This window comes from Melozone crissalis, unplaced genomic scaffold, assembly GCF_028551555.1.
Source record: "Melozone crissalis strain CALT ecotype California unplaced genomic scaffold, PUWL_Pcris_2 ptg000437l_1, whole genome shotgun sequence".
Classification (NCBI taxonomy): Eukaryota; Metazoa; Chordata; class Aves; order Passeriformes; family Passerellidae; genus Melozone; species Melozone crissalis.
Window position 1 is genome coordinate 2844 of NW_026536162.1, and position 26160 is coordinate 29003.

The window sequence follows — 26160 nt, forward strand, 5'->3', positions numbered from 1 at the left end:
TTTTTTGTTTTTTGTTTTTGGGTTTTGGGGGTTTTTGTTTTTTTTTTTTTAGTATTTTGGTGTTTTATTTTTTGTTTGTATTTTTGGGTTTTTTATTTGTTTGTTTTTTGTGGGGTTTGAGGTTTTTTTGGGGGGGTTGGGGTTTTTCCTTGTTTGGGGTTTTGGGGGGGTTTTTTGGGGTTTTTTGTTTGTTTTTTGGGATTTTTGGGGAAATTTTGTTTTGCTTTTCTCTTGTTTGTTTTTTTGGGCTTTTTTTGTGGGGGCATTTGGGTTTCTTGGGGTTTTTTTGGGAGGATTTTTTGGGGTTTTTTTGTGGGTTTTTTTTTGTGTTTTTTTTTTTTGTATTTTTATGGGTTTTTTTTTTATTTCTGGTGGTTTTTTGGTTATTTTTCTCCCCATCCCGGCACCCCAGGGGTTACAGGGGGCGGGATCTCCTCGATCCCGGGAAATTCCCTCAAAAATCAAATCCCTTCCCGTTCTTTTTCCATCCCGAGCTTTTCCCATCGCCCGGACCCCAGCGGGAGGAGGATGCGGGAACGGGGAATATTTTTATTTTATTTCATTTTTTAAAAATTTTTTTTATTTTTATTTTATTTTATTTTATTTTATTTTATTTTATCTTTATGTTATTTTTATTTTATTTTTATTTTATTTTTATTTTTATTTCATTTTATTATGTTATTTTATTTTTATTTTATTTTTATTTTTATTTTATTTTATTTTATTTTATTTTATTTATTTTTATTTTATTTTGTTTTATCTTTATGTTATTTTTATTTTATTTTATTTTCATTTTTATTTCACTTTATTATATTATTTTATTTTTATTTTATTTTTATTTTATTTTTATTTTGTTTTATTTTATTTTATTCTATTTGTATTTTTTTTTCCCCCATTTTTTTTTTGCCTTTTTTTCCCGGTTTTTTTTTGTTTTTGTGCGCGGATCCCGGCGGGATCTCGGGAAGGAGGAGCAGGGGAGGCATCGCGACATCTCTGGGGCAGAGCTGGGAGAGCTGGGAAAGCGCCTGGAAAACACCGAGATTCGGCCGGGAAAACACCGGGAAAACACCGGGAAAAAAACCGGGATAAAACCGGGAAAAAATCCGGGAAAAATCCGGGGAAAAAACGGGATAAAAACGGGATAAAAACGGGATAAAATCCGGGGAAAAAATCCGAGGAAAAAAATCCGGGAATCGGCGGGGAAGGAGCCGAGATCCGGCCGGGAAGGAAATTCAGGAATCAGCCGGGAATTGACCGGGAAGAAATTCCGGGAATTAAAGGGGAAGGAGCCGGGATTCGGCCGGGGAGGAATTTCGGGAATCGGCCGGGAAAGGAGCGGGAAAAAATCCGGGAAAAATCCGGGAATCGGCGGGGAAGAAACCGGGAATTGACCGGGAAGAAACCGGGAAGGAATTTCGGGACTCAGCCGGGTAAAAAACCGGGAAAGGACTTTGGGAATCGGCCTGGAAGGAGCCGGTAAGAAACCGGGAATTGGCCGGGAAGGAATTTCGGGACTCAGCCGGGTAAAAACCGGGAATAAAACCGGGAAAGGATTTTGGGAATCGGCCGGGAAGGAGCCGGAATTCGGCCCGGATTCCACCGGGATTCAGCCGGGAAGGACCGGGAAGGAATTTCGGGAATCAGCCGGGTAAAAACCGGGAAAGGATTTTGGGAATCGGCCGGGAAGGAGCCGGGAATCAGCCCGGATTCGGCCGGGAAGGAACGGGGAATCGGTCGGGAAGGAATTTCGGGAATCAGCCGGATAAAAACCGGGATTCAGCCGGGAAGGAGCCGGGAATTGACCGGGAAGGAATTTCGGGAATCAGCCGGATAAAAACCGGGATTCAGCCGGGAAGGAGCCGGGAATTGACCGGGAAGGAATTTCGGGAATCAGCCGGGAAGGAGCCGGAATTCGACCGGGGTTCGGGGGGGGATTCAGCCGGGAATCGGTCGGGAAGGAATTTCGGGAATCAGCCGGGAATCGGCCGGGATTCAGCCGGGAAGGACCCGGGAAGGAATTCCGGCAATCGCACCCTCCCAAACTCCCCAAATCCCGGCATTTCCCGTGGAGCGAAGCATCCCCCAAACCCCTCAGGCCCCGCGCCATGGCGACGCCGCTGCGCTGAGCGTCCCCTCGGGGAAAAAAACCCCAAAAACCCCGGGAATCGCCCCCAAAAATCCCGCCGCCATGCCGAGGAACCGCGCCTTCTCGGAGCCCGAATTCTCGGCCGAGTACTCGGCCGATTACTCGCTGAGCTTCCCCTCGGAGCCCGACGGGAATCAGCTCCGCCGCTCCCGCGACTCGCCCGGCGGCGCCGCCGGCGCTCCGTGCCCGTGCCTGCCGCGCTCCCGCCGCTTCTCCTCCTTCTCCCCGGAATCCCTGGAAAAGCTCTACCAGACCTATTTCCGCCGCCAGCGCCACGAGACGCTGCTGGTCCTCGTCGTCTTCTCGGCCCTCTTCGACCTCTACGTCCTCGGGATGTGCGCCGCGTTTTTCCCGCGTGGAAAAGCTCCTCCCGGCGCTGGCGGCGCTCGGAGGGCTGGCGGCGCACGGGGCGATTTTCCTGCTGTTGAAATCGCGGGCTCTCCCCGAGGATTTCTCCCAGAGATTCCTGCCCTGCGGGCTGTGGGCGCTGACGGTGGCGCAGCTCTGGGGGCTGCTGGGCCTCGAGTTCCGCAGGAGCTCCCCCGAGCCCGTGGACACGGCGGGCTGGCAGGCGTTCTTCGCCTTCTCCTGCTTCCTGACGCTGCCGCTGCGCCTGGCGCGCATCCTGCTGCTGGCGGCCGCGTCCTGCGGCGGGCACGCGCTCGTCCTGGGCATCGTGGAGCTCCACAGGGGGGAGCGGCCGCGGTGCGGAGAGCGTGGACCGAGGGCAGGTGGCCAGGCAGGTGCGGGAATGGGGCGGGAAAGTTGGGAATGGGGCGGGAATTCCGTGGGTCGAGGCTTAGGCAGGTGCGGGAATGGGGCGGGAAAGTTGGGAATGGGGCGGGAATTCCGTGGGTCGAGGCTTAGGCAGGTGCGGGAATGGGGCGGGAAAGCTGGGAATGGGGCGGGAATTCCGTGGGTCGAGGCTTAGGCAGGTGCGGGAATGGGGTGGGAGTGGTCTGGGAATGGTGATAAAGCGATGGGAATGGACCAGGAATGGGCTGGGACTGGACTGGGAATTCCATGGATGTGGTTCTGGCCAGGCAGGTGCGGGAATGGGGCGGGAATGGGCTGGGAATGGTGAAAAAGTGATGAGAATGGACCGAGAATGGACTGGGACTGGACTGGGAATGGGGCCAGGGAATGGGGACTGGGAATGGGCTGGGAATGGGGCAGGAACAGGCTGGGAATGGTGGGAATGGGGGTGGGAATTCCGTGGATCGAGGGCAGGTGGCCAGGCAGGTGCGGGAATGGGGCTGGGAAGTTGGGAATGTGGTGGGAATTCCATGGATCGAGGGCAGGTGGCCAGGCAGGTGCGGGAATGGGGCGGGGAATTGTGGAAAAATGATGAGAATGGACCAGGAATAGGCTGGGAATGGAATGGGAGTGGTGGGAATTCCATGGATTGAGTGGTCTGGCAGGTGCGGGAATGGTGAAAAAGTGATGGGGATGGACCAGGAATGGGGGCTGGGAACGGGATTGGAATGATCAGGGACTGGACTGGGAATGGGGCGGGAATTCCATGGATCGAGGGGTTCTGGCCAGGCAGGCGCAGGAATGGCTTCAGGGAATGGTGGGAATGGTGGGAATGGGATGGGAATGGACTGGGAATGGCACAGGAATGGGGGCTGGGAATGGGATTGGAATGATCAGGGACTGGACTGGGAATGGGGACTGGGAATGGGGACTGGGAATTCCATGGATCGAGGGGTTCCGGCCAGGCAGGTGCGGGAATGGGTTCAGGGAATGGGCTGGGAATGGTGGGAATGGGATGGGAATGGACGGGGAATGGCACAGGAATGGGGCAGGAATGAGGTGGGAATGGGAGCTGGGAATGGGGTGGGAATGGGGTGGGAATGGGGTCAGGGAAAGGGGTGGGAATGAAAAGGGAATGGGGACTGGGAATTCCATGGATCGAGGGGTTCTGGCCAGGCAGGTGCGGGAATGGGTTCAGGGAATGGGCTGGGAATGGTGGGAATGGGATGGGAATGGCGCAGGAATGGCGCAGGAATGGGGCAGGAATGAGGTGGGAATGGGAGCTGGGAATGGGGTGGGAACGGGGTGGGAGTGGGGTCAGGGAAAGGGGTGGGAATGAAAAGGGAATGGGGCCAGGGAATTCCATGGATCGAGGGGTTCCGGCCAGGCAGGTGGGGGAATGGAACTGGAATGAACCAGGGAATGGGAAGGGAATGGTGAAAAGAGGCAAGGAATGGGCTGGGAATGGGAAGGGAATGGGCTGAAAAAGTGATGGGAACGGAACGGGAACGGGAATGGGAATGGGGTGGGAATTCCTTGGATCGAGGGGTTCCGGCCAGGCAGGCGCGGGAATGGGCAGGGAATAGAGAGGGAATGGGCTGGGAATGGGATTGGGGTTTTTTCAGGATTTGGGATTTGGGATCAGGGCTTTTCCTGCAGGATTTGGGAACTGGGATCGGAGCGTTTCCCACAGGATTTGGGATTTGGGATCGGAGCGTTTCCCACAGGATTTGGGATTTGGGATCTCCTCCATGTTGGAGCTTTTTCCGAAGGATTTGGGAGCTGGGATAAGGAACTTTTCCTGCAGAATATTTGGGATTTGGGATCGGAGATTTTCCCACAGGATTTGGGATTTGAGATCTGCTCCGTGTTGGAGCTTTTCCCACAGGATTTGGGATCTGGATCAGAACTTTTCCCACAGAATATTTGGGATTCAGGATCGGTGCTTCTCCTGCAGGATTGGGGATTTGGGATTGGAGCTTTTCCCAGAGAATTTGAGATTTGGAATCAGCTTTTCCTGCAGGATTTGGAATCTGGGATTGGAGATTTTCCCGCAGAATTTTGTGATTTGGGATTGGAGATTTTCCCACAGGATTTGGGATCCGGGATCTCCTCCATCTTGGAGCTTTTCCTGCAGAATTTTGGGATTTGGGATCGGAGATTTTCCCACAGGATTTGTGATCTGGGATCTCCTCTATTTTGGAGTTTTTCCCGCAGAATTTGGGATTTGGGATTTGGGATCTGCTCCATGTTGGAGCTTTTCCCACAGGATTTGGGATCTGGATCAGAGCTTTTCCCACAGAATATTTGGGATTCAGGATCGGTGTTTTTCCTGCAGAATGTGGGATCAGGGATCTGAGATTTTCCCGCAGGATTTGGGATTTGGGATTGGGGCTTTTTCTGCAGGATTTTGGGGTTTGGGACCAGAGATTTTCCCACAGGATTTGGGATCCGGGATCTCCTCAATGTTGGAATTTTCCTACAGAATTTTGGGATTTGGGATCAGAGTTTTTCCACAGGATTTGGGATCTGGAATTGCCTCTGTGTTGGAACTTTTCCTGCAGAATTTGGGATCTGGGGTCGGAGATTTTCCCACAGGATTTGGGATCTGGATCAGAGCTTTTCCCACAGAATATTTGGGATTCAGGATCGGTGCTTTTCCTGCAGGATTGGGGATTTGGGATTGGAGCGTTTCCTGCAGAATTTGGGATCGGGGATCTGAGATTTTCCCGCAGGATTTGGGACCTGGGATTGGAGTTTAACTGCAGAATTTTGTGATTTGGGATCGGAGATTTTCCCACAGGATTTGGGATCCGGGATCTCCTCTATGTTGGAGCTTTTCCCGCAGAATATTGGGATTTGGGAGCGGAGATTTTCCCACAGGATTTGTGATCTGGGATCTCCTCTATTTTGGAGTTTTTCCCGCAGAATTTGGGATTTGGGATCTGGGATCTGCTCCATGTTGGAGCTTTTCCCACAGGATTTGGGATCTGGATCAGAGCTTTTCCCACAGAATATTTGGGATTCGGGATCGGTACTTTGCCTGCAGGATTGGGGATTTGGGATTGGGGCTTTTCCTGCAGGATTTGGGATCAGGGATCTGAGATTTTCCCGCAGAATTTGGGATCCGGGATCTCCTCCACGCTGGGGCTTTTCCCACAGGATTTGGGATCTGGGATAAGGAACTTTTTCTGCAGAACTTTGGGATTTGGGATGGGAGATTTTCCTCACAGGATTTGTGATCTGGGATCTCCTCTATTTTGGAGTTTTTCCCGCAGGATTTGGGATTTGAGATCTCCTCAGTGTTGGAGCTTTTCCCACAGGATTTGGGATCTGGATCAGAGCTTTTCCCACAGAATATTTGGGATTCAGGATCGGTGCTTCTCCTGCAGGATTTGGGATTTGGGATTGGAGCTTTTCCTGCAGAATTTGGGATCGGGGATCTGAGATTTTCCCACAGGATTTGGGATCCGGGAGCTCCTCAAAGTTGGAACTTTTTCTGCAGAATTTTGGGATTTGGGATCGGAGATTTTCCCACAGGATTTGTAATCTGGGATCTCCTCTATTTTGGAGTTTTTCCCGCAGAATTTGGGATTTGGGATTGGGGCTTTTCCTGCAGGATTTGGGATTCAGGATCAGTGCTTCTCCTGCAGGATTGGGGATTTGGGATTGGAGTTTTTCCTGCAGGATTTGGGATTTGGGATTGGAGATTTTCCCACAGGATTTGGGATGACCCAATCCAATCCAATCCAATCCATGGGATCCTAATGCAATCCATAGGGTCAGGATCCACTCAACGGAACTGTATCGATCCTGGGGGATCAGGATCCAATCCATGAGAATGGGATTCAATCCATAAGGTCAGGATCCAATCCATGGGATCAGGAAGCAATCCGTGGGATCAGGATCCAATCCATGGGAACAGGACACAATCCATGGGGTCAGGATCCGCTCCACGGAGACAGGATCCAACCCTTGGGAATAGGATCCAACCCAAGGATGGGATCCATCCCATGGACCTGGATCAATCCTGTGGGATCAGGATCCAATCCATGGGGTCGGGATCCAATCCATGGGGTCAGGATCCAATCCATAGGGACAGGATCCAATCCATGGGGTCAGAATCCAATCCAAAGATGGGATCCATCCCATGGATCTGGATCAATTCTGTGGGAGCAGGACCCAATCCATGGGGTCAGGATCCAATCCATGGGGTGAGGATCCAATCCATGGGGTCGGGATCCAATCCATGGGGTCAGGATCCAATCCATAGGGACAGGATCCAATCCATGGGGTCAGAATCCAATCCAAAGATGGGATCCATCCCATGGATCTGGATCAATTCTGTGGGAGCAGGACCCAATCCATGGGGTGAGGACCCAATCCATGGGGTGAGGACCCAATCCATGGGGTGAGGACCCAATCCATGGGGTCAGGACCCAATCCATGGGGTGAGGATCCAACCCATGGGATCAGAATCCAATCCATAGGGACAGGATCCAATCCATGGGGTCAGAATCCAATCCAAAGATGGGATCCATCCCATGGATCTGGATCAATTCTGTGGGATCAGGATCCAATCCATGGGAACAGGACACAATCCATGGGGTCAGGATCCAATCCACGGAGACAGGATCCAACCCTTGGGAATAGGATCCAACCCAAGGATGGGATCCATCCCATGGACCTGGATCAATCCTGTGGGATCAGGATCCAATCCATGGGAACGGGACCCAACCCATGGGGTCAGGATCCAATCCATAGGGACAGGATCCAATCCATGGGGTCAGAATCCAATCCAAAGATGGGATCCATCCCATGGATCTGGATCAATTCTGTGGGAGCAGGACCCAATCCATGGGGTGAGGACCCAATCCATGGGGTCAGGACCCAATCCATGGGGTGAGGATCCAACCCATGGGATCAGAATCCAATCCATAGGGACAGGATCCAATCCATGGGGTCAGAATCCAATCCAAAGATGGGATCCATCCCATGGATCTGGATCAATTCTGTGGGATCAGGATCCAATCCATGGGAACAGGACACAATCCATGGGGTCAGGATCCAATCCACGGAGACAGGATCCAACCCTTGGGAATAGGATCCAACCCAAGGATGGGATCCATCCCATGACCTGGATCAATCCTGTGGGATCAGGATCCAATCCATGGGAACAGGACCCAACCCATGGGGTCAGGATCCAATCCATAGGGACAGGATCCAATCCATGGGGTCAGAATCCAATCCAAAGATGGGATCCATCCCATGGATCTGGATCAATTCTGTGGGAGCAGGACCCAATCCATGGGGTCAGGATCCAATCCATGGGATCAGGACCCAATCCATGGGGTGAGGATCCAATCCATGGGATCAGGACCCAATCCATGGGGTCAGGATCCAATCCATAGGGTCAGGATCCAATCCGGGGGGTCAGGATGCAGTCCATGGGGATCAGGATCCAATCCATGGGGTCAGGATCCAGTCCATGGGATCAGAATCCAATCCATGGGATCAGGATCCAATCCATGGGGTCAGGATCCAGCCCATGGGATCAGGATCCATCCATGGGGTCAGGATCCAGTCCATGGGATCAGGACCTGATCCATGGGATCAGGACCCAATCCATAGAGACAGGACCCAATCCATGGGATTTGGACTTAATCCATGGGGACAGGACTTAATCCATGGGATCAGGATCCAATCCAGGGGGACAGGATCCAATCCATAGGGACAGGATCCAATCCGTGGGGTCAGAATTTGATCCTTGCGATCAAGATCCAATCCTGTGGGATCAGAATCCAATCCATGGGGACAGGATCCAATCCATGGGGACAGGACCCAAACCATGGGGTCAGGATTTGATCCTTGAGATCAGGACCCAATCCATGGGATCCAATCCAATCCATAGGATCAGGACCCAATCCTTGGGATCAGGGACCCAATCCATGGGGTCAGGATCCGATCCAGGGGGTCAGAACCCAGTCCTTGGCATCAGGACCCGATCCATGGGATCAGGATCCAGCCAATGGGATCAGGATCCAATCCGGGGGGTCAGGATCCAAGTCCATGGGATCAGGACCTGATCCATGGGATCCAATCCAATCCATGGGGACAGGATCCAATCCATGGGGTCAGGACCCAATCCATGGGGTCAGGATTTGATCCTTGAGATCAGGACCCAATCCATGGGATCCAATCCAATCCATGGGGACAGGACCCAATCCATGGAGTCAGGATCCGATCCAGGGGTCAGGATCCGATCCAGGGGGTCAGAACCCAGTCCTTGGCATCAGGACCCGATCCATGGGATCAAGATCCAGCCAATGGGATCAGGATCCAATCCGGGGGGTCAGGATCCAGCCAATAGGGATCAGGACCCAGCCCTAGGATGGGACCCACCCCCTGGACCTGCACCAATCCCACGGGATCACCCGGGATCCACCCCGTGCCCTGGACATTCCGGTGGGACACACCAGGACCTCTCCCAGATTTTTGGCCATTCCCAGGATGCGGATTCAGAGCTGGCCGTGTTGTTCCGGAACTTTCTCTCTCCCGGGGCTGCAATTCCCAGGGAACGGCTCCACGTGATCGGCCCGGAGCCGCTGCCTTCCCCCGGGATCCGCCGGATCCCTCGGGATCCCGGCCCGGCTGCCGCCTTTTTCCAAAACATCTCCGGGATTTCGAACCCCGGAATCCCCCGGGATGCTCCCGGAGCCGCTTTTGTACCCAAATTCCTGATGTTTTCCCCAAAATGGGATCTGGGGTTTTTATTTGGGGTGGGGACAAAGATTGGGGCCACGCTGGATCTGCTCAGCCTGGAATTCCTCCTTGTTCATCCTGGAGATCCCGTGATCCCAAATTCCCAGCCTTTCATCCCAAAGATCCTGCGATCCCAAATTCCTGCAGTTTCACCCCAAAGATCCTGCGATCCCAAATTCCTGCTGTTTGTCCCCAAAGATCCTGTGATCCCAAATGCCAGATCTTTTCTCCCCAAATCTCCCGTGATCCCAAATTCCCTGCTTTTTCAGCCTGAAGATGCCACGATCCAAATTCCCACTCTCTCTTCCCGAAGATCCTCTGACCCTAAATTTCCACTTTTTTCTCAAAGATCCCGTGATCCGGAATTCCTGCTGTTTTTTCCCAAAGATCTTGCAATCCCAAATTCCTGCTGTTTGTTCCCAAAAATCCTGTGATTCCAAATGCCAGCTCTTTTATCCCAATGATCCCATGTTCCCAAATTCCTGCTCTTCCTTCCCAATGATCCGGTGATCCCAAATTCCAATTTCATCCCTAAGATCCTTTGATCCCAAATTCCCACTGTTTTATATCCCGAATATCCCGCAATCCCGAATTCCTGCTGGTTCTTCCTATCTCCTGATCCCAAATTCCTCCTCTTTCATCCCAAATATCCCCTGATCCCAAATTCCCACTCTTTCTTCCCAAAGATCCCGTGATCCCAAATTCCTGCTCTCTCATTCTGAATATTCCACAATTCCAAATTCCTGCTGTTTCCTCCAAAGATCCCAAGATCCCAAATTCCCAGTGTTTCTTCCCAAAGATACTCTGACCCTAAATTTCCAATTTTTTCTCAAAGATCTTGCGATCCCAAATTCCCGCTGTTTGTCCCCAAAAATCCGGTGATCCCAGATTCCTGCCGTGGTTCCCAAAAATCCTGTGATCCAAATGTCAGGTCTTTCATTCTGAATCTCCCACAATTCCAAATTCCCGCTCTTTCTTCCCAAAGATCCTCTGACCCCAAATTCCCGCCATTTTTTCCCAAAGATTCTGTGACCCCAAATTCCTGCTGTTTGTCCCCAAAAATCCTGTGATCCCAAATGCCAGCTCTTTTATCCCAGTGATCCCGTGATCCCAAACTCCTCCCCTTCCTTCCCAATGATCCGGTGATCCCAAATTCCCAATTTCATCCCTAAGATCCTTTGATCCCAATTTCCCACTGTTTTATATCCCGAATATCCCGCGATCCCAAATTCCCTACTCTTTCATTCTAAATATCGCATGATCCCAAATTCCCAGCTTTTTCTTCCCAAAGACCCCAAATTCCCGCTGTTTTTTCCCAAAGATCCTCTGACCCAAAATCCCGCCATTTTTCCTGAAAGACCTTGTAATCCCAAATTCCTGCTGTTTGTCCCCAAAAATCCTGGGATGCCAAATGCCAGCTATTTATCCCAATGATCCCATGATCCCAAATTCCTGCTCTTTAATACTGAATATTCCATGATCCCAAATTCCTGCTGTTTCCTCCCAAAGATCCCATGATCCCAAATTCCCACTGTTTTTCCCCAAAGATCCTCTGACCCAAATTCCCGCCATTTTCCCTGAAAGATCCTGGGATCCCAAATTCCCGCTGTTTGTCCCCAAAAATCCTGGGATCCCATATTCCAGCTCTTTTATCCCAGAGATCCCAAGATCCCAAATTCCTGCCATTGCATCCCAAAGATCCCCTGATCCCAAATTCCTGCTGTTTCATCCCAAAGATCCCACAATCCCAAATTCCCACTCTTTCTTCCCAAAGATTCTGTGACCCCAAATTCCTGCTGTTCGTTCCCAAAATCCTGGGATCCCTAATGCCGGCTCTTTTATCCCAATGGTCCCATGTTCCCAAATTCCTGCTCTTTCATTCCAAATGTCCCAGATCCCAAATTCCTGCGGTTTCCTCTCAAAGATCCCATGATCCCAAATTCCCACTGTTTTTCCCCAAAGATCCTCTGACCCAAATTCCCGCCATTTTCCCTGAAAGATCCTGTGATCCCAAATTCCCGCTGTTTGTCCCCAAAAATCCTGGGATCCCAAATGCCAGCTCTTTCATCCCAGAGATCCCAAGATCCCCAAATTCCTGCCATTGCATCCCAAAGATCCCCTGATCCCAAATTCCTGCTGTTTCATCCCAAAGATCCCACAATCCCAAATTCCCACTCTTTCTTCCAAAGATTCTGTGACCCCAAATTCCTGCTGTTCGTTCCCAAAGATCCCGTGATCCCAAATGCCAACTCTTTTATCCCAATGGTCCCATGTTCCCAAATTCCTGCTCTTTCATTCCAAATGTCCCTGATCCCAAATTCCTGCGGTTTCCTCTCAAAGATCCCATGATCCCAAATTCCCGCTGTTTCTTCCCAAAGATCTGACGATAACAAATTCCCGAATCCCCTGTGATCCCAATTCCCTCCTCTTCCTTCCTGAATATCCCATGATCCCAAATTCCTGCCATTGCATCCCAAAGATCCCCTGATCCCAAATTCCCGCTCTTTTATCCTGAATATCCCATGATCCCAAATTCCTGGTTTTTCATCCCGAAGATCCTGCGATCCCAAATTCCTGACATTTCTCCCCAAAGATCCCCCATTCCCAAATTCCCACTGGTTCATCCTGAGTATCCCCATGATCCCAAATTCCTCCTCTTTCTTCCCAAACATCCTGTGATCCCAAATTCGGCCATTTTCACCCCAAATATCCCGAATATCCCAAATTCCTGCCGTTCATTCCTGAGTATCCCTGATCCCAAATCCCCGCTGTTCGATCCCAAATATTCCATGATCCCAAATTCCAGCTGTTCCATCCCGAATATCCCGTGATCCCAAATTCCTGAATATCCCTAAAATATCTCAATCTCCTGAGTATCCCTGATCCCAAATTCCTGCTGTTCGATCCCGAAGATTCCACGATCCCAAATCCCCGTTTTTCCATCCCAAATATTCCATGATCCCAAATTCCAGCTGTTCCATCCCGAATATCCTGTGATCCCAAATTCCTGAATATCCCCAATATCCCAAATTCCCAAATATCCCTAATATCTCAAAATCATGAATATCCATGATCCCAAATTCCCGAATATCCCTAATATCCCAAATTCCCGAATATCCTGTGATCCCAAATTCCCAAATATCCCTAATATCCCAAATTCCTGAATATCCCTAAAATATCTCAAATTCCTGAGTATCCCTTGATCCCAAATTCCTGAATATCCCCAATATCCCAAATTCCCAAATATCCCATGATCCCAAATTCCAGAATATCCCTAATATCCCAAATTCCTGAATACCCCTAATATCCCAAATTCCCAAATATCCAGGGTGTCCCAAATTCCCGAATATCCCATGACCCCAAATTCCCAAATATCCCCAATATCCCAAATTCCAGAATATCCCTAATATCCCAAATTCCCAAATATCCCTAATATCCCAAATTCCCGAATATCCCCAATATCCCAAATTCCCGAATATCCCGTGATCCCAAATTCCCGAATATCCCTAATATCCCAAATTCCTGAATATCCCTAAAATATCTCAAATTCCTGAGTATCCCTTGATCCCAAATTCCCAAATATCCCTAATATCCCAAATATCCCAAATATCCCATGATCCCAAATTCCTGAATATCCCCAATATCCAAATTCCCAAATATCCCATGATCCCAAATTCCAGAATATCCCTAATATCCCAAATTCCTGAATATCCCTAATATCCCAAATTCCCAAATATCCCATGATCCCAAATTCCAGAATATCCCTAATATCCCAAATTCCTGAATATCCCTAATATCCCAAATTCCCAAATATCCAGGGTGTCCCAAATTCCCGAATATCCCTATATATCCCAAATTCCCAAATATCCCATGATCCCAAATTCCCACATATCCCAAAAATTCCCAAATATCCCAAAAACCCCCAGATGTCGGTGTTTCCATCCCCACAGCTGCTGTCCAACGTGGCGCTGTACGCATGCGCGGTGGCGGTGGGCGCCATGTCGTACGTCATGGCCGACCGGAAGCACCGGAAGGCGTCCATCCCAAATCCCACTGTTCCATCCCAAATATCCCAAAAATTCCCAAATTTTGGGAAAAATTCCCAGATGTCGGTGTTTCCATCCCCACAGCTGCTGTCCAACGTGGCGCTGTACGCGTGCGCGGTGGCGGTGGGCGCCATGTCGTACGTGATGGCCGACCGGAAGCACCGAAGGCGTTCCTGGAGGCGCGGCAGTCGCTGGAGGTCAAACTGAACCTGGAGGAGCAGAGCCAGCAGCAGGTGGGGACATGGTGGAAATGCGGGAATGTGGGGATTGGGATTGGGATTGGGATTGGGATTGGGATTGGGGTTGGGGTTGGGATTGGGAATGGGGTTGGGATTGGGGATGGGAATGGGATTGGGATTGGGGATGGGATTGTGTTTGGGGTCAAACTCAACCTGGAGGAGCAGAGCCAGCAGCAGGTGGGGATGAGGGGATTGGGAATGTGGGAATTGGGTTTGGGTTTGGGATTGGGATTGGGAATGGGAATGGGAATTGGGAATGGGGATGGCATGAGGATGGGATTGAGGTCAAACTCGACCTGGAGGAGCAGAGCCAGCAGCAGCAGGTGGGGATGGACAGTGGGAATGTGGGAATTGGGTTTGGGATTGGGATTGGGAATGGGAATGGGAATGGAAATGGGAATGGGAATTGGGAATTGGGAATTTGGGACTGGGATTGGGGATTGGGAATGGGACTGGGATTGGGATTGAGATTGGGGATGGGATTGTGTTTGGGGTCAAACTCAACCTGGAGGAGCAGAGCCAGCAGCAGGTGGGGGATGGTGGGAATGCAGGAATGTGGGAATGTGGGGATTTGAGATTGGGATTGGGATTGGGATTGGGATTGGGAATGGGATTGAGGTCAAACTCAACCTGGAGGAGCAGAGCCAGCAGCAGCAGGTGGGGATGGACAGTGGGAACGTGGGAATGGGATTGGGATTGGGAATTGGGGATTGGGGATTGGTAATGGGATTGGGAATGGGAATGGAATTGGGAAGTGGAATGGGATTGGGAATCGGGAATTGGGAATGGGAATGGGAATGGGAATGGGATGGGATTGGGATTGGGGATGGGATTGAGGTCAAACTCAGCCTGGAGGAGCAGAGCCAGCAGCAGGTGGGGACATGGCGGGAATTGTGGGAATTGGGATTGGGAAATGGGGATGGGGATGGCATTCGGATGGGAATGGGATTGAGATTGGGATCCGGTGAGGATGGGAATGGGAATGGGATTGGGGATGGGAATGGGATGGAATGGGATTGGGATTGGGAGTGTTGAAGGGAATGGGAATAGAGTGAGAATGGGAATAGGAATGGGATTGGACCGTGATCAGGAATGGGATTGGGAAATGGGTTGGGAATGGGATTGGGGATGGGGATGGGGATGGGAATGGGGTGTGGAATGGGAATGGAGTGAGAACGGGATTGGGAATGGGATGGCGATGGGGAATGGGATCGGTAATGGGGTTGCAAACAAGGTCAGGAATGAGAATGGGAATGGGATTGGGAATGGGAATGGGGTTGGGATTGGGAATGGGAATGGGAATGGGAATGGGATTGTGAATGAGATGAGGAACAGGAACGGGATTGGGATGGGAGCGGGGTGGGGAGGGACTTGGGAATGGGGCCAGGAGTGGGATTGGGAATAGGAAATGGGAATGGGGTTGGAACAAGAACAGGAACAAGAAAGGGATTGGGATGGGAATGGGGTGGGGATGGGATTGGGAATGGGACTTGGAATGGGATTGGGAATGGGGCTGGGGCTGGGAATGGGAATGGGGCCAGGGATGGGAAATGGGAATGGGGTTGGAACAAGAACAGGAACAAGAATGGGATTGGGATGGGAATGGGGTGGGGATGGGAATGGGGGAATGGGAATGGGAATGGGGTCAGGAATGGGATTGGGAATGGGGTGAGGATGGGATTGGCATTGGGAATGGGATTGGGAATGGGGCTGGGATAGCCAGCGGGATTTTGGGATTGCGCTGGGAGGTGGGAACATGGCGCCAGGCAGGAATGGGATCAGGAATGGGGCCGGGAATGGGATCAGGAATGGGCCCGGGACACCCAGAGGGATTTTGGGATGGTGGTGGGACGTGGGAACAGGATGCCGGGTGGGAATGGGAATGGGGCCAGGAATGGGATTGGGAATAGGAAATGGGAATGGGGTTGCGAACAAGAACAGGAACAAGAATGGGATTGGGAATGGGATTGGGATTGGGGCTAGGGGGATTGGGAATGGGGCTGGGATAGCCAGCGGGATTTTGGGATTGTGCTGGGAGGTGGGAACACGGCGCCAGGCGGGAATGGGATCAGGAATGGGGCCGGGAATGGGATCAGGAATGGGGCTGGGAATGGGAGCAGGAATGGGCCTGGGACAGCCAGAGGGATTTTGGGATCCTGGTGGGAGGTGGGAACAGGATGCCGGGTGGGAATGGGAATGGGAATGGGATCAGGAATGGGAATAGGATACTTGGCAGGATTTTGGGATTTGTGTGGGGGGTGGGAATGGGATCCCAAGATTCCGGATGGATTCTGGAGCAGATTCCATCCCTGTTCCTGCTGGGAAATCCATGGGGCTGAGCCAGGCAGGGACTGGGGAGCTGGGAAAGGCCGGGAATGTTCTCCTGGGAACGGGGACAGGGACACGGGAATGTTCTCCTGGGAACGGGGACAGGGACACGGGTCCATTCCTTGGGAATGGGGACAGGGACACGGAGCCGTTCCTCGGGAATCTCCTCCTTGGGAATGGGAACAGGGACATGAGTCCATTCCTTGGGAAAGGGGACAGGGACAGGGGGCCGTCCCTTGGGAATGGGGACAGGGACACGGGAATGTTCTCCTGGGAATGGGGACAGGGACACGGGAACCTCCTCCTTGGGAATGGGGACAGGGACACGGGAATGTTCTCCTGGGAATGGGGACAGGGACACGGGGCCGTCCCTTGGGAATGGGGACAGGGACACGGGAATGTTCTCCTGGGAATGGGGACAGGGACACGGAGCCGTCCCTTGGGAATGGGGACAGGGACACGGGGCCGTTCCTCGGGAATCTCCTGGGATTGGGGACAGGAACACTGGAATGTTCTCCTGGGAATCTCCTTGGAATGGGGACAGGGACACGGGAATGTTCTTTGGGAATGGGGACAGGGACACGGAACCATTCCTCGGGAATGGGGACGGGGACAGGGGGCCGTCCCTTGGGAATGGGGACAGGGACACGGGAATATCCTTCCTTGGGAATGGGGACAGGGACATGGGAATGTTCTCCTCGGGAATGGGGACAGGGACACGGAGCCGTTCCTTGGGAATCTCCTGGGAATGGGGACAGGGAAACGGGGCCGTTCCTTGGGAATGGGGACAGGGACACGGGGCCGTTCCTCGGGAATCTCCTGGGATTGGGGACAGGGACACAGGAATGTTCTCCTGGGAATGGGGACAGGGACACGGGGCCCTTTCTCGAGAATGGCGACAGGGACACTGGGAATTTCCATCTGGGAATGGGGACAGGGACACGGGGTCTTTTCTTGGCAATGGGGACAGGGACACGGGAATGTTCTCCTGGGAATGGGGACAGGGACACGGGTCCATTCCTTGGGAAAGGGGACAGGGACACGGAGCCGTTCCTCGGGAATCTCCTCCTTGGGAATAGGAACAGGGACATGAGTCCATTCCTTGGGAAAGGGGACAGGGACAGGGGACCGTCCCTTGGGAATGGGGACAGGGACACGGGAATGTTCTCCTGGGAATGGGGACAGGGACACGGGAACCTCCTCCTTGGGAATGGGGACAGGGACACGGGAATGTTCTCCTGGGAATGGGGACAGGGACACGGGGCCATTGCTCGGGAATCTCCTGGGATTGGGGACAGGAACACTGGAATGTTCTCCTGGGAATCTCCTTGGAATGGGGACAGGGACACGGGAATGTTCTTTGGGAATGGGGACAGGGACACGGGAATATCCTTCCTTGGGAATGGGGACAGGGACATGGGAATGTTCTCCTCGGGAATGGGGACAGGGACACGGAGCCGTTCCTTGGGAATCTCCTGGGGACGGGGACAGGGACGCGGGGCCGTTCCTGGGGAATGGGGACAGGGACAGGGAGCCGTTCCTGGGGAATGGGGACAGGGACAGGGAGCCGTTCCTGGGGAATGGGGACAGGGACACGGCGCCGTTCCTTGGGAATGGGGACAGGGACAGGGAGCCGTTCCTCGGGATTGGGGACAGGGACCCGGGGCCGTTCCTCGGGAATCTCCTGGGATTGGGGACAGGGACAGGGAGCCGTTCCTCGGGATTGGGGACAGGGACCCGGGGCCGTTCCTGGGGAATCTCCTGGGATTGGGGACAGGGACACGGGGCCGTTCCTGGGGAATCTCCTGGCATTGGGGACAGGGACCCGGGGCCGTTGCTCCGGTGACGGCTCTGCCGCGCGCCGGCGTTCCCGGCGGGATTCCCGGGTTCCCGGGGGTAACTCCGCCCCGTCAGCCGAGTTCCGTGCGCTCGATGGGAATTCCCACGCGGAGCTGGGCGGGTCCGACCCTGCTGCAGCTGCAGAAACAGCCCTGAGCCAGGGATATCGATCCCTGATCGATCACTGATCAATCACTGACCCATCCCCGATCAATCCCTGAGCCAGGGATATCGATCCCTGATCGATCACTGATCAATCACTGACCCATCCCCGATCAATCCCTGAGCCAGGGATATCGATCCGATCCAGGGATATCGATCCCTGATACAGGGCTTTCGATCCCTGATCAATCACTGATCCAGGGATATCGATCCCCGATACAGGGCATTCGATCCCTGATCAATCACTGATCCAGGGATATCGATCCCTGATCAATCACTTATCCAGGGATATTGATCACTGATCAATCACTGGTCCAGGGATATCGATCCCTGATCAATCACTTATCCAGGGATATTGATCACTGATCAATCACTGGTCCAGGGATATTGATCCCTGATCAATCACTGATCAATCCCAGATCCATCCCTGATCAATCACTGATCCAGGGATATCGATCCCTGATCCAGGGATATCCATCCCTGATCAATCCCTGATCCAGGGATATCAATCCCCCATCCATCCCATATCCATTCCTGATCCAAGGATATTGATCCCTGATCCAGAAATACCAATCCCTGATCCATCCCTGATCAATCCCTGATCCAGGGATATCGATCCCTGATCCATATATGATCAATCCCTCATCCAGAGATATTTTTCGCTGTCCATCCCTGATCCAGGGATATTGACCCCGATCCATCCCTGATCAATCCCTGATCCAGGTCTATTGATCCCTGATCCAGGGATATCGATCTCTGATCCATCCCATGATCCATCCCAAATCCATCCCTGATCCAGGATATTGATCCCGATCTGTCCCACTATCCAGGGATATTGATCTCTGCTCCATCCCTGATCAATCCCTGATCTGGGAATTTCAATCCCCGATCCATCCTGGATCCATCCAGGGTCCATCCCTGGATTTGGGATTCGGGATTTGGGGTTTGAGATGAGAGATGTGGGATTTGGGGTTTGGGGTTTGGGGTTTGGGATGTGGGATTTGGGATTTGGGATGTGGGATTTGGGATCTGGGGTGTACAATGCGGGATTTGGGATTCAGTGCTTTTCCATGGATGGATCCCACCGAGAATATTTTAATCTCCTCTCGTTTTAATCTCACTTAATCTCAGAAGCGTTTTAATCCCGAAGCTCCCGGGGATCTTTGGGGACCTCGGTGCAGATTCCTTTCCTTTCTCGCCCCAACCTTTCCCTGGACACTCCCAGGCATCCGGGGGTTCAATCCCTGGGAATTCCAGCCCAGCCCCTCCCCACCCTCCCAGCCTGCAATTCCTGATTTTTCCCCTGTAATTCCCAACATTTCCCCGTGCAATTCCCAAACTTCTCCGCCGGAATTCCCGACGCTTTTCCCTCGGAATTCCAGGAGCGGCTGATGCTGTCCATCCTGCCCAAGCACGTGGCGGACGAGATGCTGAAGGACATGAAGAAGGACCCGAGCCAGAAGGAGCTGCAGCAGTTCAACACCATGTACATGTACCGCCACGAGAACGTCAGGTGAACCTCACGGAAAAAATTCCCGGAAAAAATTCCCCGAAAAAATTCCCCAAAAAAATTCCCAAAAATCCACCCCACCCCTTTCTGCGTGGGAAATGGCGACAGGAAAACGGGTGGGAATTCCCGAAATTCCGTCATCCTGCGCAGAAAACGTTGCCAGGAAAGGGTTGGGAGGTCCCAAAATTCCAGTGCAGAAAATGTTCCTGGAAAACCATTGGGAATTCCCAAAATTCCCCGTTCTGTGTGGAAAATGTTGCCAGGAAAAACAGTGGGAATTCCCAAAATTCTCTCATTCCACGTGGAAAACGATCCTGGAAAAACCACAGGGAATTCCCAAAATTCCCCCTGTCCCGTGCCTGGAAAACATTCCCGGAAAACCAGCGGGAATTCCCAAAATTCTCCCATTTTGAACGGAAAATTTTCCCTGGAAAATTTCCCCAAAATTCCCCCGTTCAGTGCAGGAAAAGTTCCCTGGAAAATCCCGCAGGAATTCCCAAAATTCCCTCCCTTTCCACAGGGAAAACGTTGCCAGGAAAACGGGCGGGAATTCCCAAAATCCTTCTGTTCCGTGTGGAAAACGTTGCCAGGAAAGGCGGCAGGAGTTCCCAAAATTCTGGTGCAGAAAATGCTCCTGGAAAATCAGTCGGAATTCCCAAAATTTCCCCATTCTGTGTGGAAAATCCTCCTGGAAAAATGGTGGGAATTGCCAAAATTCCAGGGTGGAAAACGTTCCCAGAGAACCCATTGGGAATTCCCAAAATTTCATCATTCTGCACAGAAAACATTCCAGGAAAACCAGGGAGAATTCCCCAAAATTTTGGTGTGGAAAACTTTCTTTGGAAATCAGCAGCAATTCCCAAAATTCCCTTTGTACCATGCTTGGAAAACGTTCCTGGAAAACCAACAGAAATCCCAGAAATTCCCCCTGTTCCACATGGAAAATATTCCTGGAAAACCAGTGAGAATTCCCAAAATTCCTCCCCATTCCATGCGGAAAACATTCCCACAAAACCATCGGGAATTCCCAAAATTCCAGGGTGGAAAATGTTCCCAGAAAACCCAGTGGGAATTCCCAAAATTCTCCCCGTCCCACACAGAAAACATTCCTGGAATCCGTCGGGAATTCCTGAAATTCCCAAAATTACAAGCAGAAAACGTTCCCAGGAAAACTGGTTGGAATTCCCAAAATTCCCTCCCCGTTCCAGGTGGAAAACGTTCCCACAAAACCTGGTGGGAATTCCCAAAATTCCCCGTTCTGTGTGGAAAATGTTGCCAGGAAAAACAGTGGAAATTCCCAAAAATTCCAGGGTGGAAAACTATCCCAGAAAACCCATTGGGAATTCCCAAAATTCCCCCATCCTGTGCTGAAAACATTCCAGGAAAAATGGTGAGAATTGCCAAAATTCCAGGGTGGAAAATGTTCCCAGAAAACCCAGTGGGAATTCCCAAAATTCTCCCATTCCACGTGGAAAACGGTCCTGGAAAAACCACAGGGAAATTCCCAAAATTGGGATTGAGTTACGATTGAGTTTTCAGGGCGTCATTTTCACTTTATCCCGGATTTTCTTTTTTGGGAAAACGGGAATGGGGAAGTTGGGATCGAGTTTGCATCCCCACATCCGGGAATTTTTGTTTTGGGGGGAAAACGGGAATGAGGAAATTGGGATTGAGTTCTCAGAGCGCAGTTTTTGCCATATCCTGGATATTTTTTAGGAAAAACGGGAATGGGTAAATCAGGATTGAGTTTGTGTCCCCACATCTGGAATTTTTTTGGGGGGGAAAATGGGAAGGGGGAAATTGGGATTGAGTTTGCATCCCCACATCCAGGATTTTTATTTATTTTTGGATAATGGGAATGAAGAATTCAGGATTGAGTTTGCCGAGTGCCGTTTTCACCAAATCCCAGATTTTGTTACGGGGAAAAACGAGAATGAGAAAATTGGGATCGAGTTTGTATCCCCACATCCAGGATTTTTATTTATTTTTGGATAATGGGAATGAAGAATTCAGGATTGAGTTTGCCGAGTGCCGTTTTCACCAAATCCCAGATTTTGTTACGGGGAAAAACGAGAATGAGAAAATTGGGATCGAGTTTGTATCCCCACATCCAGGATTTTTATTTATTTTTGGAAAATGGGAATGAAGAATTCAGGATTGAGTTTGTCGAGTGCCATTTTCACAAAATCCCAGATTTTTTTTGTGGGGAAAAACGAGAATGAGAAAATTGGGATTGAGTGTGCGTCCCCACATCCAGGATAATTTTTTGGGAGGAAAACGGGAATGAGGAAATTGGGATTGAGTTCTCAGAGTGCAGTTTTTGCCATATCCTGGATATTTTTTAGGAAAAACGGGAATGGGTAAATCAGGATTGAGTTTGCATCCCCACATCTGGAATTTTTTTTGGGGGGGAAAATGGGAAGGGGGAAATTGGGATTGAGTTTGCATCCCCACATCCAGGATTTTTATTTATTTTTGGAAAATGGGAATGAAGAATTCAGGATTGAGTTTGCCGAGTGCCATTTTCACAAAATCCCAGATTTTTTTTGTGGGGAAAAACAAGAATGAGAAAATTGGGATCGAGTTTGTATCCCCACATCCAGGATTTTTATTTATTTTTGGAAAATGGGAATGAAGAATTGAGGATTGAGTTTGCCGAGTGCCGTTTTCACCAAATCCCAGATTTTTTTTGTGGGAAAAAACAAGAATGAGGAAATTGGGATTGAGTTTGCATCCCCACATCCAGGATTTTTATTTATTTTTGGAAAATGGGAATGAAGAATTGAGGATTGAGTTTGCCGAGTGCCGTTTTCACCAAATCCCAGATTTTTTTTGTGGGAAAAAACAAGAATGAGGAAATTGGGATTGAGTTTGCATCCCCACATCCGGGATTTTTATTTTTGGGAAAACGGGAATGAGAAAATAGGGATTGAATGTGCATCCCCACATCCAGGATAATTTTTTGGGGGGAAAACGGGAATGAGGAAATTGGGATTGAGTTCTCAGAGTGCAGTTTTTGCCATATCCTGGATATTTTTTAGGAAAAACGGGAATGGGTAAATCAGGATTGAGTTTGCATCCCCACATCTAGAAATTTTTTTGGGGGGGAAAATGGAAAGGGGGAAATTGGGATTGAGTTTGCATCCCCACATCCAGGAATTTTATTTATTTTTGGAAAATGGGAATGAAGAATTCAGGATTGAGTTTGTCGAGTACCGTTTTCACAAAATCCCAGATTTTTATGTGGGGAAAAACGAGAATGAGGAAATTAGGATTGAGTTTGCATCCCCACATCCGGGATTTTTATTTTTGGGAAAACGGGAATGAGAAAATTGGGATTGAGTGTGCATCCCCACATCCAGGATAATTTTTTGGGAGGAAAACGGGAATGAGGAAATTGGGATTGAGTTCTCAGAGCGCAGTTTTTGCCATATCCTGGATATTTTTTAGGAAAAACGGGAATGGGTAAATCAGGATTGAGTTTGTGTCCCCACATCTGGAAATTTTTTTGGGGGGGAAAATGGAAAGGGGGAAATTGGGATTGAGTTTGCATCCCCACATCCGGGATTTTTATTTATTTTTGGATAATGGGAATGAAGAATTCAGGATTGAGTTTGCCGAGTGCCGTTTTCACCAAATCCCAGATTTTTTTTGTGGGGAAAAACGAGAATGAGAAAATTGGGATCGAGTTTGTATCCCCACATCCAGGATTTTTATTTATTTTTGGAAAATGGGAATGAAGAATTCAGGATTGAGTTTGTCGAGTGCCATTTTCACAAAATCCCAGATTTTTTTTGTGGGGAAAAACGAGAATGAGAAAATTGGGATTAAGTTTGCGTCCCCACATCCGGGATTTTTATTTTTGGGAAAATGGGAATGAGAAAATTTTGATTGACTGTGCATCCCCACATCCAGGATATTTTTTTTTGGGAAAACAGGAATGAGGAATTTGGGTTGAGTTTGTCGTGTGGCATTTTTGCCATATCCAGGATTTTTTTGGGGGGAAAATGGGAATGGAGAATTTGGGATTGAGTTTGTGTCCCCACATCTGGAATTTTTTTTGGGGGGGAAAATGGAAAGGGGGAAATTGGGATTGAGTTTGCATCCGCACATCCGGGATTTTTATTTATTTTTGGAAAATGGGAATGAAGAATTCAGGATTGAGTTTGCCGAGTGCCATTTTCACCAAATCTGGGATTTTGTTATGGGGAAATCAGGAATGAGAAAATTGGGATTGAGTTTGTGTCCCCGCATCCAGGATATTTTTTTTGGGAAAACAGGAATGAGGAATTTGGGTTGAGTTTGTTGTGTGGCATTTTTGCCATATCCAGGATTTTTTTGGGGGGAAAATGGGAAGGGGGAATTTGGGATTGAGTTTGCATCCCCACATCCGGGATTTTTATTTATTTTTGGAAAATGGGAATGAAGAATTCAGGATTGAGTTTGCCGAGTGCCATTTTCACCAAATCCCAGATTTTTATGTGGGGAAAAACAGGACTGAGGAAATTTGGGATTGAGTTTGTATCACCAAATCCAGGATTTTTTTGGGGGAAAACAGAAATGAGGAACTTGGGATTGAGTTCGTAGCTCATCGTTTTGACCCGATCCAGGATATTTTTTATGGGGAAAACAGCGAGTGGGGAGGTTGGGATTGAGTTTGGGGAGCTGGGATTGAGTATCCCCACACATCCGGGGATTTTTTGGGAAATGGGGAATGTGTGTGGGGCCGGGATCGATCCCCGTTTTTGTCCCCGTTGGCAGCATCCTGTTCGCCGACATCGTGGGCTTCACGCAGCTCTCGTCGTCCTGCAGCGCCCAGGAGCTCGTCAAGCTGCTCAACGAGCTCTTCGCCCGCTTCGACAAGCTGGCCGCCGTGAGTCACGCGCGCAATTCCCCCCAAAAATTCCTGAAAAAATATTCCAGGAATTCCCCCCACAAAAAATCCCTGAAATTCCCCCCCAAAAATTCCTGGAATTCCTACCAGAAATCCCAAGAATTCCCCCCCAAAAATTCCTGGAATTCCTACCAAAAATCCCCAGAATTCCTCCCTAAAAATTCCTGGAATTCCTACCAAAAATCCCCAGAATTCCTCCCTAAAATTCCCAGAATTCTCCCCTGATATTCCAGGAATTCTTCCCCGGAATCCCCGGATTTTCCCCCAAAAATCCCCAGAATTCTCCCCCTAAAATTCTCATAATTCCCCCAAAAGAATTGCAGGAATTCCTCCCAAAAATTCCCAGAATTCCCCCCAAAAAATTCCCGCAATTTTCCCCCAAAATCCCCAGAATTCCTCCCAAAAATCCCCATAATCCCCTGAAAAAAATTCCTGGAATTCCACCCAAAAAATTCCTGGAATTCCTCCCAAAAATCCCAAGAATTCCCCCCAAATAATTCCTGGAATTCTTCCCAAAAATCCATGCAATTCCTCCAAAAAATTCCCAGAATTTCCGCTCAAAATCCCCGGAATTCCTCCCAAAAAAATCCCCAACATTCCTCACAAAACCCTCCATAATTCCCCCCCAAAAAATTCCTGGAATTCCCCCCCAAAAATCCCAGGAATTCCTCCCAAAAATCCCCATAATCCCCCGAAAAAAATTCCTGGAATTCCCCCTAGAAATTCACCCCCCAAAAATTCCCAGAATTTTCCCCAAAAAATTCCTGGAATTCCTCCCAAAAAATTCCAGGAATTGCTCCCAAAAATCCCCAGAATTCCCCCAAAAAATCCCCAAAATTTCCCCCCAAAATCCCCAGAATCCCCCTCAAAAATTCCAGGAATTCCTCCCAAAAATATCCCAGAATTCCCTGAAAAAAATTCCTGGAATTCCTCCCAAAAATATCCCAGAATTCCCCCCAAAAAATTCCCGGAATTCCTCCAAAAAAATTCCCAGAATTCGTCCCTAAAAATACCCAGAATTTCCCAAAAAAAATCTCAGAATTCCTCCCAAAAATTTCCCAGAACTCCCCGAAAAAATCCCCAAAATTTCCCCAAAAAATCCCCAGAATTCCCCCCAAAAAATTCCTGGAATTCTTCCCGAAAATTCCCAGAATTTCCCCCCAAAAATCCCCCAAATTCCTACCAAAAAATCCCCAAAATTCCTCCCAAAAATGCCTGGAATTCCCTGAAAAAAATTCCAGGAATTCCTCCCAAAAATCCCTTTAATTTCCCCCTAAAAATCCCTGGAGTCCCCCTCCCAAAAATTCCAGGAATTCCCCACCAAAAATTCCTGGAAATTTCCCCCCAAAATCCCCAGAATTTCTCACAAAAAATTCCCAGAATTCCCCCCAAAAATCCCCAGAATTCCCAGAAAAAGATTCCCAGAATTCTCCCCCAAAAATTCCAGGAATTCCTCCCAAAAAATCCCCGGAATTCCC

At 49.9% G+C, this 26160-nt stretch overlaps 1 protein-coding gene across 1 annotated transcript in view; it reads left to right on the forward strand.

The window, feature by feature from the left end:
• The first annotated feature begins 2188 nt into the window (after window positions 1–2188).
• ADCY3 (adenylate cyclase 3) overlaps window positions 2189–26160 on the forward strand; it is a 54717-nt gene continuing 30745 nt past the window's right edge. Inside the window, 7 exon segments of the mRNA XM_054294975.1 lie at window positions 2189–2491; window positions 2493–2842; window positions 4049–4082; window positions 13615–13698; window positions 13878–13943; window positions 19661–19791; window positions 24550–24661. Of these exon segments, the coding sequence (XP_054150950.1) occupies window positions 2189–2491; window positions 2493–2842; window positions 4049–4082; window positions 13615–13698; window positions 13878–13943; window positions 19661–19791; window positions 24550–24661 (1080 nt within the window).